Source organism: Perca flavescens, chromosome 7 (assembly GCF_004354835.1).
Source record: "Perca flavescens isolate YP-PL-M2 chromosome 7, PFLA_1.0, whole genome shotgun sequence".
Lineage (NCBI taxonomy): Eukaryota > Metazoa > Chordata > Actinopteri > Perciformes > Percidae > Perca > Perca flavescens.
The window spans coordinates 14,359,738-14,373,426 of NC_041337.1; the positions used below are offsets into that span (position 1 = coordinate 14,359,738).

At 43.6% G+C, this 13,689-nt stretch overlaps 1 protein-coding gene across 7 annotated transcripts; it reads left to right on the top strand.

The window, feature by feature from the left end:
• Window positions 1-123: 123 nt before the first annotated feature.
• brpf1 (bromodomain and PHD finger containing, 1) lies at window positions 124-13,689 on the top strand. Of its 7 annotated transcripts, none has more exons than XM_028583331.1 (16): window positions 124-208; window positions 1,839-2,626; window positions 2,956-3,145; window positions 3,249-3,536; window positions 3,981-4,498; window positions 4,811-5,015; window positions 5,107-5,238; window positions 5,970-6,098; window positions 7,051-7,498; window positions 8,529-8,837; window positions 8,960-9,238; window positions 9,338-9,485; window positions 10,357-10,490; window positions 11,611-11,726; window positions 11,830-11,984; window positions 12,631-13,689. In XM_028583331.1, exons 2-16 carry the CDS (start codon window positions 1,884-1,886, stop codon window positions 12,812-12,814), a joined length of 3,978 nt encoding a protein of 1,325 aa, XP_028439132.1. In that variant the 5' UTR covers window positions 124-208; window positions 1,839-1,883; the 3' UTR covers window positions 12,815-13,689. The 7 variants fall into 7 exon arrangements, with proteins under 7 accessions (XP_028439132.1, XP_028439127.1, XP_028439133.1 ...); XM_028583326.1 differs by lacking the exon at window positions 124-208 and adding an exon at window positions 387-611; XM_028583332.1 differs by lacking the exon at window positions 124-208 and adding an exon at window positions 387-611 and having other exon boundaries at window positions 4,811-5,000.

Here is a 13,689-nt window from a genome sequence, read left to right on the forward strand (position 1 = left end):
CCTTTATCGTTTTTCTCTAGCATGGAGTTACGATTAACCATTAAGATAAATGCAACCAATGAATTCTAAATAATATATAACTAGAGGGCGTTCAAGTGTTTGGAGACTTGTTTAAAAGTGTGACGCGCAGTCAGGCCAGGATGTTTTCACTTCAGTCCATCCGACATCTTTGAAACAAAGCTACAGATTCGCAACATACAACACGAATGTAGGAAAGTACTGGTCAAGTAGAAATGAAAAATAAATTACTTCATAAACTCTCCGAACAGAATATAATTTGTAGTATTATGAAATATGGGTTAACGTGCAAACAGGCTCTATTTTAACACCGAAGCCGAGAAATAGACCCTGCTTTGTGTGGCGAATGTGTCAACCCGCGTCTACGGCGTAACGTTACAGCAACGGTTGCCCCTTTTGTTCAACCGAGTTCCTGAATTATTCCCAACACAATGACATGATCGGGATATTATATTGTTTTATAAACACATTTCACTGTACCTACGCGTCCTGTAAATCTCATCTGGGATTATTTTATGCATTAAAACCGATCTGCAACCCGTCCGATCTGGTGTGAGGTTTCCGAAGCACGCAGTCTTGGGGAACGTGGAGTAGTAAGTGTTTATAACGTTAGTCCAGATCTGTAGCGTTAAACGGTTGAAGGCTGGTTTTGTCAGAAAAAATTGGGTCACATTTTAACAATTAAAAGGTTATTCAGAGTAGAATTGTGTGGCAATTTCCGTGTTTCATCTTAACCCACTGTAACCTGAAAACATGAAGTAGTAAAGCCCTAAGCATGCCTGCCTATTTTCCTCGCATCGCACAACATTTCACAGCTATTTCGCCACAGAGAATTTTCTGATCGAACTTACGTTAGCTATTTAATTAAGCAATATACCTTGTGCCGCATGCTGTAGTAGTGTGGTAACGATAACCTGATGAATTCTAGTAATACTGTCATTTTGCTGCTCAGATTCAGGGATACACGGGGTGAGGTCATTTTGGAGGGAAACGCTGTTACAGTGTATCTAACTTTAAACACTCGTGTGTATTGTTTGTTATTATTAATGCAAAAAAACCCTGCAACGTTTAAGTAGCACTCCTCTTTATGTAGCTAACGTTAACGTCTACCCTGTGGATAGAGCTACAATTTAGCACGCGAATTAAAACGTAGTGTAACGTTATTGTTGAGCTGAATGAAACACAGAGCGTCGATTAAGATGACCAATTAACGGAAGCAAGCAATAACGTTAGCTACTTTGTAACGTTAGCTAACTCGTGAGTAGTAACTGTAGTATATGCTGTTTGGATAGTGAACTGGTGTTGTTGTTTGCTAGCTGCTGTTAGCTTGCTGGCTAACAGCGTCAGGCTACAATGTTTCATTGTTTGAGGAGAAAGCATCAGTGAAATGCTAGGGCTAACGTTAGCTGGATTATAAAGTTCTATGGTTAATTTTTGGGATCATCAATCAAAATTTCGTCCTGTGCACTGTTGTTTTATGTTATGTAAACAAGCTGTAATTTATTGGCAACTAGGCTTACTGTTATGCCGTCTGTTTTCACTGCACGTCAACCTGATATAACTTCAGTTAGCAGGGAACATAAGCAAAAAATATTGACCTAAATGCACCTGCTACTGGGAGCCAAACATAACAATTTGTTTCCTACTGGGAGTGAGGGACATGGTCACGTGACTGCACTATAACAGGTGCACAACTTGTCTAGACTGGTGTCTCTAAGTGCTACAATTCATTGACAGTAGCTACTATCTAACTAATGTATTGTAATTAAATCTCTGGAATTTATCCTCTTATGGTTCTCCTTTGTGTTCCTCTCTCCCAGATGTAAACTTGAACAGCATCTGTCGCAGCAGTGGCTGTTGGCACAATGGGACTGGACTTTGATGTAAAGACGTTCTGTCACAATCTGCGGGCCACCAAGCCCCCTTACGAGTGTCCTGTGGAGACTTGTCGTAAAGTCTACAAGAGCTACAGTGGCATTGAGTATCACCTTTACCACTATGACCATGATAACCCAACTCCTGCACAGACTGTGCCCCAAAAGAAGAGAAAAGGACGGCCTCCTCGCGCCTCATTGGCCGGGTCAGGTGATACGGACGATGGTGGAGGTAAGGGAGGTGGAGGACCGGGGCACGGGGGGAACACACCGGGTAGCCCCAACCGGTCAGATCACTCTCACTCCCCGGGCAGAGAGACAATGACCTATGCCCAGGCACAGCGCATGGTGGAGCTGGAGTTTCAAGGACGCATCCAACGCATTAGCATCTTTGAGAACATTGACGTGGTGTCAGAGGAAGACAGTGATGCAGAGGATGCACTTCCATCTGGTACTGGTGGTAGCGGCGGAGGGGTGTGTAACGGTAGTGATGGCGGAGCTGGAGGCAGCGAGGTAGGAGGTAGTGGCAAGGACCGGCCAGATATCCCTTCCTCTAATGGGGGCAAATCCACTCCAAAGTCTGGGAAGCATAAGAGTAAGGAAAAGAAGAAGGATGGCTCATCTCATCATCACAGCGCTCTGTCCGGCCCTGCAGTCAAGCTCCCTGAGGCTGTGTTCAGAGAACTGGACCAAGAGAGACCCGATGCCCCTCCTCGACCATCATCTTACTACAGGTCTGCATTAAGAATTATAATCTGGTTCATTAATAATTTACATAGCAGGTAAGAATTAGAATTAGAAGCAAGATTATTGTTAAGTACATGGCAGGCAATTTAATGGGGTGCATGTATAGCGAAGGCATCTTTTGTTAAACAGAAATGTGGTGAGTCAAATATTTGAAGCAACATTTACACAGTTTTTTTTTGCACTTGTACAGCTCGTTGTGTATGTATAAGAAAATCCATTTGACCTCAGATTCTGTCATTATTTTTCTACCCATGTACTATTATGTAATAATATATGTATAAGACATGTTCCTCTACTTTCCCATTCTGGTGCTCAGGTACATTGATAAGTCTGTGGAGGAGCTGGATGAGGAGGTCGAGTATGACATTGACGAGGAAGACTACATCTGGCTTGACATCATGAACGACAAGCGGCGGCGTGACGGTGTTACACCCATCCCTCAGGAAGTCTTTGAGTACCTCATGGATCGCCTGGAGAAGGAGTCGTACTTTGAGAGCCACAACAAGGTACCTGAATTTGGAAGCTAAGGGAAAAAACAATATTAGAACGCTGTTAGAAACATATAGAATGTGTCCAACTCTGATCTCTCGTTATCCTCTTTTCCCCCAGGCTGACCCCAGTACCCTAATCGATGAAGATGCTGTCTGCTGCATCTGTAACGATGGCGAGTGTCAGAACAGCAATGTGATCCTGTTCTGCGACATGTGTAACCTGGCAGTGCACCAAGAATGCTATGGTGTTCCATACATCCCAGAGGGCCAGTGGTTATGTCGGCGCTGCCTGCAGTCGCCAAGTAGAGCTGTGGACTGTGCTCTCTGTCCCAACAAGGGAGGTGCTTTCAAACAGACAGATGATGCACGCTGGGCACACGTTGTGTGTGCCCTCTGGATCCCGGAGGTAAAATTCATACACCACCACATGCATTCTTGATCAGAACTGCATCATTTTGCAGATATTGCAGTACTCCGCATTGCTGTGTTTGTCTGTAGTGCACACAGCTTTTAGCATTAGTCTGTTTCATTCAGACTCAATGTTGCTTTAATGTTCCTCAGTGGGTGCATAAGGATTTAACTGTATTGACAGTCTAGGACTGTGAGGATGCTGTATTGTACATATATGGATGGTTGTTCAGCATGTTAAGTGCCAGTGGTTTGATAAAGCACTAGATGCATAAATTATAGAATGCAAAACACAACTAAAATGATATACACCCAGATGAATAGATTAACATCAGTGTTTATGTGCAGTTTAACAGGGCTCAGTCAGTCTGCTATCTCATTACTACCCTAGCACTTTTAAAAAGAATATTGCAATAAAGTGAATGTTGCTGCCTTCCCTCAGGTCTGCTTCGCTAACACAGTCTTTCTGGAGCCAATCGACAGTATTGAGCACATTCCTCCTGCACGCTGGAAGCTCACCTGCTACATCTGCAAGCAGCGTGGTTCAGGTGCCTGCATCCAGTGTCACAAAGCCAACTGTTACACGGCTTTCCACGTCACCTGTGCCCAGCAGGCGGGCCTCTACATGAAAATGGAGCCAGTCAGAGAGACTGGGGCCAACGGCACCTCTTTCAGCGTCCGCAAGACAGCTTACTGTGACATCCACACGCCTCCGGGATCAGCACGGCCTTTGGGAGGAGTGGGCGGCGCCAGCATGGGTTCGTCTCACAGTGAAGGAGAGCTGGAGGAGGATGACGAGCCCAGCATTGGCCATGATGACGACTCCAAAGGCTGGAGCTCTGAGCGAGCCAAGAGGGCGAAGGCCAAGTCCAGGCTAAAGATGAAAAGAGCGAGGAAGATCTTGGCTGAAAGGAGAGCTGCTGCGCCAGTGGTGTCTGTGCCCTGCATACCTCCCCATAGGTACATACCTACACTACATGTTTTACCTGTATTGTGTGTGCTCCAAGACCATATATGACTAGTAACCCTTTAACACGAAACTATGTGGACCAGCAGGTTAACCTGAACCAAAATGATCACTTGACTTATTGTGGGTCCTTGTGTTTTTTTAATTGCATACTAATATCTGCTTGCTCTAGAAGTGCTGTTCTGTAAATCGCCCTTACCTCCTGGAACAGGGGGGTCTTTCCCTATAACAATCACGAAAGCTTTACTTTTATGACATGGCAAGACAAGACAGCAAGAGTTGAAGTAGTGTTTGTTTCTCTGCAGGCTGAGCAAAATCACCAGTAACTTGACGGTACCCAGGAAGAGCCAGTTCATGCAGCGACTTCACAGCTATTGGACCCTGAAGAGGCAAAGTCGTAATGGCGTACCTCTGCTACGCCGGCTCCAAACCCATCTGCAGTCCCAACGACACATCGACCCACTCCCACCACAACCTCCGTCGCAGCTCCCTCCGGTGACTTGTGTTATTGTATGTGATTGTATATGCTACTGTAGTTCTGCTCTTGCCTCATGCAGTTGTCTGACACGTTTGTGGGTTTGTGTGTGTGTTGGTGTTGCAGAGGGACAGCGAGGAGAAACATTCTGCTTTAAAGGAGCAGCTGAAGGCATGGCAGAGACTTAGACACGACCTGGAGAGAGCCAGGCTACTGGTGGAGCTCATCCGCAAGAGGGAAAAACTCAAAAGGGAGACGGTGAGATATGAATTACCTTTTATGTCTGTTACTAACTGATATTAAAAACCCTAACGCTAGCCATAGCACACACTATGTTTTTCTTTTTTTTTTTTTTTCTTTGGATTGGACTTGCTTCTGTGCAGGCAATGAAACACTGTCTCAATAACTAGTTTGTTTTTAGTGGTTAGGTCTTGGGGGGCGTGGAAGGGTTAGGTGCTGCCAGGAAGCTCTGACACATTTAAGTATCGGCTGCATATCAGCAATGCATTCATTAACTATTTTCTTCCTATCTACATGAGAGTGCACACACATTAATTCACAATTCATTAATCCACTGTTTAGGTGTGCTACCCAAATAAAATATTTACACAGAAAACAATGCTTTCCTTCGCTACTGGCGGTTTAGCACAGTCACATATGAGTGTGTGGGTAAATGCATACATTTGAATTGGATTTACAAATACAATGTTCTTACTACAAATTTTGGTAACACTTGAAGGTATCTACATAAGAGTGACATGACACTGTCATGAACATATGACACTGTCATGACACATGGACCCTAACCATAACTTGTCATGACAAAAACCAAATGACATTTACTAAAAGAAGCGTTATGTCATAAACGTTTAGGACTTGTTTATAATGTTTATGACACGTTCATGTAAAGTGTAACTCGCATGTTTGTCTATGTTTTTGTACTCAGTGAGCAGGTGTACACTGTTAAAATAAATGATGTCTGTGTTTAGATTAAGGTGCAGCAGATGGCGCTGGAGATGCAGCTGACTCCCTTCCTGGTGCTGTTGAGGAGTACTTTGGAGCAGTTACAGGAAAGAGACATTAACAACTTTTTTACTGAGCCTGTACCGCTGGCAGAGGTAAACACACACACACACACACACACACACACACTCACACACTCAGGAGCATATTCACTTAAGCTATGTGTGCTCCTTTCATATAAATGTAATTTTTTTTAATCTGATCACATCAGATTAAATTGGTACATAATGTATGTTAAATTATATATTGCACCTCACTTCTTTTTCTATTTGCATTTTATTTATAACTATATTTATAATAAAATGATTATGAAAAATTGTTAAACTTATTTGTATAATATCCCAGCTCAGTTGGCCTGACAAGCCAGACCCACATCAAGATGTTGGGTCTGGGAACTCACCATTGACAGGGCTCAATCTGAGGGGCGGGATCAACGGTTGTCTTTCAAATTCCCTCAGCACGTAATAGGATAGCGCTACAACCAGGCAGAGCAACGAAGAAGGTAGCGGAGCTAGTTGATAGATTAAACTTTTGCCGTATCCGGTCAGCAAAACTCTGAACACATCTTCCTTTTTTAAGAATGATTTCTGTGCCGTTCTTTGTTCTTTTCTGAAAGAAAAGCTTAACTCCAAGTCTTCCAGAAGACCGCTGTTCCCAGCAGCAGTAGCCATAAGCCCGCCCACCGACTCTATACACGATGTGATTGGCCTGACTAGAGTTTGGTTTTTCCAGCTCGCAAGTCAACAGAGAGTGCCTAGACCCCCCTGGCTGCAAATTACATTTGCTGCCGCTAGGGTGCATCTAGATTTCTAGGCTACAGCTCAGTAGCTTTGATACAAGGAATCCTTGCCAAAACAAATTGTGTTTAAGTAAACAAATATTGGCTGTCATGTCGCTCAATGCATCATTTAATTTTTGGCACAACATTTCGAATACGTATTCTGTTTGACTTCTACACACTGACATCTGCACTGAAAAGTCATTGTACATATACAAGAGCTTATTAGAGCACACAGGTCATGCCTTTGCCTGATCTCTACTGTCCAGGTGCCAGACTACCTGGACCACATTGACACTCCAATGGACTTCCAGACCATGTGGAACCTTCTGGAGTCCCATCACTACCTCACTTTTGAGGCATTTGAGGCAGACTTTGGCCTCATTGTCAACAACTGCTTAAAGTACAACGCCAAGGACACAGTCTTCTACCGCGCTGCCCTGCGGCTCAGGGAGATGGGCGGGGCTGTCATAAGAACCGCCAGGCGCCACGCTGAACGGATAGGCTTTGACTATGAGGCTGGTATACACCTCCCCCGAGAGCCGAGCCCAGACAGTCAGTGTGACCAAGACAGAGACCGAGACAGAGACAGAGAGAGGGAACGAGAACGGGAACGAGAACGGGAACGAGAACGGGAGCGGGAACGGGAACGGGAGCGAGAGCGGGACAGAGACAGAGACAGAGAACGAGACCGGCCATTGTCCTCTAATGAAGAAGGTATGGAGGTTTATGGCAGATGAAGCATTTTTTTCAGGCACAATTTTCTAATGATTTATCTTTTGCAGAGAAACTTCTAGGTTGTCCAACCACTTTTTGGTGGCAAATTGATACCTTGCATTTGGAGACAAAACAATATGTTCTATGGTTACACACTTTTGGCTGACTAGATGAAAATGTATACTTTATCATCACACAAATGTGAGTGAAATAGTGGAAAGAATTAGGGCTGCCACCTCTTAGTCGATTACTTGACTAATCGGTCGTTTTGGTCTTAGTCGACTAAGATTTCTTTAGTCGATTAGTCATTTTTTTATGCTTATTCATGCTTAATTACTTATTTCCAAGAATTTTCTGAGCACATTTATGGTAAACACAAGATTTAAAGTGGTGCTTTTGCAGGATTAATTGTGGAGAAACTCAGTTTTACAGATGGTTAATTAACTACATTTATATTGTGCTTTTCTAGTCTTAAACACCTCTCAAAGCGCACAGCTCTGTCAATTACAAAATCGTATATGTGTTAGTCGACGAAGAATTTCTTTGGTCGAGGACAGCCCTAGAAAGAATTAGGGTGGGAGAGAAATAGGAGGAGTGTAGATGGCACAAAGGTATAGGAGGGCAGACTATGAGTCATGGGTGTAGTAGAGATTAAGTTTAAAAAAGAGGGAAAGGTAGTAAGAATAAATATATATTTTAGCTTACGAGGCTAGGTCTATGTTATTGTTGGTGTTTGTCTTTTCTTTCCTTTGAGTGATTGAATGTCAGTTACAATACATTCCTTGTCACGAGTGTTGAGCAATGGAACGGTATTAGACATACCGGACATGCTGAATTTTGTACACCATATACCAATATTACACAAATTAGCATAATGTTGTCAGATGTCTGGTAGCTCAGGAATTCTACCAAACATCCACAGGGAAACAGCCCACATCTCTTCCATTTGTTAGTGTTGTCATATTTGATTTGATAATTATTCACCTTTTTCTTTTTTCTAACCGCCTTTCTCTCTCTACGCCCCTCACAGACCTGCTCCTGCCAGAGAACAGGCGACGGCTGCCGCTGGAAGAGCAGCTGCATTACTTACAGGCGCGTCTTGATGAGGTCAGCTCGGGAAAGCACAGCATTGGTCAGTCTCGTAGAGCCAAAGCTCTGAGAAAGGAGATCAGTGTAATCAAGAGGAAGCTTGCGCACCAGCGGGAGGGAGGCTCCGTTATGGGGGGCCGGGAGTCTGTGGGAGGAGGAGACCGGGGTATTTCCCTCCCCCATCACCCATCCTCTTTGGGACACCATGATGAAGGGGGGGAAAGCAGCAGCCAGGAGATTGGTGGAAAAGGTGCGTCTAGGAAGATGTAAAATATCATTATTGTGCATGAAATTGATAACGGCTATTAAAGGACAATAACATGATAAGCATTTGCTTGCATTTCTAACTTCTAAACCTCGCTCCTCCTCAAGATCTGAGTGTGTCCTCGTCTGCCCTGGCTCCAGAGGTGGGCCGTCGAACATCTGTCCTCTTCTCCAAGAAGAACCAAAAAATGGCCGGACCCCCCAAAAGGCCAGGACGCCCTCCCAAGAACCGGGATGCTGGCTATGCTGGGACGGGGTTGAGCCAAAGCCCTATCGGTCCCCCTCAGTTACCTCTGCTGTCACAAAGCAGGCAGAGGAAGAGGCCGCGCAGCCCCCGCAGCAGCTCCAGCTCTGACAGCGACAGTGACAATGACGACCTGCTCCCAGGTACGTACAGTAGACATATGCATAATAAACGTTAATGTACAAGTTTTGAGTCACACACACACACACACTCAGTTCACTCTCTCTCTCTCTCTTCCTCAGGTTTGCCAACTAACGGTTTCGATGGAGGAAACCAGCCAGTAACGGAGAGCTTCCGCGTGTACAGAAGTGAGTCCCGTCTCCCTCGTTCCAGCTCAGACTCGGAGTCCACAACCAGCAGCAGCAGCAGCGCAGCTTCTGACCGGACCAGGTGATTAGTGCACAAACATGACCTCATTTTTTGGATTTTACAGCGCAGATTTACACGAATGGGTTACTCCCAGCACTCATCAGCCCTGTTTCCAGCTGCTCCAGGCAGCTGTTTTAAGTGAACAGGCCCAGATGAACCCACTGTACAGCAGACACATTAGCCATACCAACTTCATAAGGCGAGATCATGTCAGGACAGTGTGTCTGCAAGCCTGTTGAGGAGTTCTGCCGCCAAGAGGCCCAAAAAATCAGTTAATGCAGCTTTAAAGGAACAGTTCGACATTTTGCTAAATATGCTTATTTGCTTTCCAGTGACTTCCTGGAGTCTTGTCATCACTTTGATGTTGCCAGGCAGCCAGCGGAGACTCCAGGAAGTCACTGCACCCGGCCCCTGGTCACCAGGAAACATGTAAATCCCTGTGAAACAGCATCTTGTCGTTCTTACATTATTGTTTATGTATGGATTAAGAAACCAAGATACAGTGTGTTAATTACTGAGCTTTTGAGGTGCTGGTATGCATGAACTTTGACTTGAGAAATGTTGAACTATCCCTTTTTTAAAGTGCTTTCAGATATGATGTGGCAGTAGCGTCAGCCAACCCGATCTCAGTGGTATTAAGGCTTTTATGCGTGGATTAAACATGTAATAATTGTTTTAGTAGCACTAAACAGATAAAGTATAAAAGAAAATGAGATCACCAGCAACCTCTTGTTTACCAGAACAGTCAGTATTAGCAACTACTAAAGCGTGGTTAGCTGTATTTTATGGTGTTGACATTAATAGTTGATAACCTCTTTGATCATTCATATTTTAAACACTTGTATTAAAGTTCTATGGATCTTTATAGTCCCGTGTCTCTTCTCTCTCTCAGTACGACCCCCTCTAAGCAGGGCAGAGGAAAGGCGTCGTTCTCTCGCTCTGCTTTCCAGGAGGACAGCAGTGAGGAGACATCGGGCACTGAAAATGATTCCTACTCAGTTGGAGGATCGCGGAGTGTTTCACATTGTAAGCACACTTTCATTTCCTCAAACACACAAACACACACACACACACACATCTATGTGTCAGTGCTTACACAATTAGTTTCAATGAATGTAGACCGTGAGAGATTTGTCAGAATGATTTGAATGTTAATGCACAGTAGATGGAAATTCAAAACGGGCAATCTGCTGATCTGGTATGAGTGCAGTCAGCTTTTCTTTGATTTGATATGATTTGACATAGTGTCTTGGATACCAGTAAAAAGATTACTCATGATGTTGTCATGACACTGGTTCAGACTTAGCAGTATTTACTGATCAAAATGATATAAATAACTGACATTTCTTAAAGCTTGCTCTGTGACTTATAATGTATTTTACATTTGCCTGGCGCCCAATTTAAAAAATTAAACATTCAATGCCCCTTGGTTTTCATGATTTATTAACTTTTTCAACTTTGGTTGGGGCAACAATCCATGCCAAGAAAATAAACCTTCCCATTTATTCCTCCAAAAAAGATACAAAGGATAGGACAGAATTGGTCCTTATGGCACAAAACCATAGCACAACAGTATTTCTGCAAAATGACACGACACAATGCAAATATATTATAATATGCAGTGATAGGACACATCTACTTATTGTCTTGTCTGTGGTTAATGTTGCAATAGTTAATAATAAACTAAAAACCCAAAGCTACTGAAAACTAAAAGCTGAGAATCGGACACTGCAGTGCATTGACCTGCACAGTTGCAAACATGATCAATAGACATACACATGGCAGCTGCTGAAAGTGTTTTCCATGATATTGATAACATAACAAAAGAAAATGCAGATAAAGAGTTGAGCATTCACCGTGTGAACGTGTTGAATTTTCAAGCTCAAATGACGACCAAGGCCTTTTGTTTAGGAAGCCCAACCCAGCTCTCACCCAGTCTTGTTGGAGCTGAATCTTTCACAACCAGCCCAGTTGCCCCATTACAGGAACAGATTATTTTTTTGTGTTTTTCTCACAATTTCCAAAGGAAAAGGGGTTATCTTCTAATAAACACTTGAAACAGTGTGTGTACACACCCGTTATTTAGCTAGAAGTGAGATTGCACAATGGTGAATGTCATCCTGTTCCTGTGTTCTTTTACTGTCAGTGGTGCGTGGTCGGGCCAGGTCCGGATGCTGGATGACCTCTGATGACTATTCTTCTCTGGAAGCTCTGGACCTGGTGTGGGCGAAGTGCAGAGGCTATCCTTCATATCCTGCTCTGGTGAGACACAATTGGACACTGCAAATAACAAAGACCAAGTCAGGAGATTCTGCAATTTAATGACCGTATGTCTAACCCTCCTCTCGTTACCGTCTGCCTGCAGATAATTGACCCGAAGATGCCCAGGGAGGGGGTGTTCCACCGCGGTGTCCCGATCCCTGTCCCACCTTTGGATGTGCTGAAACTAGGGGAGCAAATGACCCAGGAGGCCAGGGAGCACCTGTTCCTGGTCCTCTTCTTTGACAACAAGAGAACTTGGTCAGTGCTCTGATTTATCTTGTCCCATCTTTTTTGTATTAACTAAACCTATCATCACTAATCATTATATCGTTGGTTTCTTCTTTGTTTGTTCTGACATTTCTATTTTATTTTTTTCACCAAAACGGTAAGCACAGTAAGACGCAAGCAAAACAGGCTTCTGTTGTTACGGGATGTGTGCACACGAGTAACTTTGGCAGTAGTTCAATGGAAACCGCACTCCTTGTACAAAAGCACAAGACGACAGCACATTTAGCAGAAATAGGGCAAATGTGGTTTTTTAGAATAGAAGAGGGGGGAAAACAGGTCGTATTTTAGGTCACCGTGTGCTGCGCAGTCACATATGTTCAATGTTCGCTTTTGTGAAATGTGAAAAACGTGTTGACAACATGATGATGACAACAGCCAGTGTCACTCTCAACCGCCTTGATGACCCTCGTCTTAAACTGCTTTCAGCTCGTAGCCCTTTTTAAAATCAAGAGTTAAAGTTATTTATTCAATTTATCTTCCACATGGTATCACTCGGCCTGTAATGCCTGCAGAGGAATGTTTATTATTTAGTTTAGAGCTTTTTGTTTTCAATGTACTGTACCTCTGTTTAATTGGAAATGATTTAACACTCAAGTATGCGTTTGTGTGTATCCAGGCAGTGGCTGCCGCGCTCTAAGCTGGTGCCGCTCGGGGTGGACCAGGAGCTGGACAAGGAGAAGATGCTGGAGGGAAGGAAATCCAACATCCGCAAGTCAGTGCAGGTGGCCTACCACCGTGCCATGCAGCACCGCAGCAAGGTGCAGGGAGACCCCAGCAGCGAGACCAGCGATAGTGACTGAAAACACACACACCTTATGCGTTGGTCCCTGCAGGTGTCGTTGAGTATACGGTTCTCTATCGAGAGCCCAGCCCTCCATCACAGAACACAAGAAACCGTGCCAGAAGCACAGAGTGGGTAAATAAACAAACATCCACTACATTGGCCCCAAGACACACACACACATCATGCAAACTAAGCCGTATTTAATCTGACGTGTAAAATATTGTATTTAAGAGAAAAAAAAAAAAAATGGAATTAATAATAATGATGGAAAAATATGCTATGTTTCAAATGACCAATCAAAAATATTCCTCATATGTGGTCGATATGTTTATTAACAAATGAGAGGATGGTTTACAGACTCAAGAAATGAACAGTGTTACACATACACAACTATAATTTTACATTTGGACAGGGAAATGCCATCACCCCAACACATCTTCACATATCGCCCACCTCTTTGAGAAAAAAAAAAAAAACAGGCCTGGTGCTAGTGTCGCGTCATTTATCAGTGGAGCACAAAGAGGACTATTACAGCCTCAACTGTGGGCAAACCAACGTTGATGTTATTTATTATGCTTACTCCTTAACAAGGTCCACAAGCTCGTTTTTATCATGGACTACTTCTAATCACTCCTGCTACACAAGACACCATTGTGTGGTCCTTTTTTTTCGTCTGTCACTCTGTGTTCATCATGTCTCCTGTTTTTACGATTTTCTTAATGTACGTCTGTCACACAGGCCGCTGTTCAATGAATAATGAGGACTAAACTGAAACACGTGATCGCCTCACTGTCTGTCTTAGTTTCAGGCTGATGGCTTTAGAACTTTTATATATACAGATTGCATAAAGATAGAAGTTTAATAAAAAAAGAATTGAGTTTTTTAAACTTG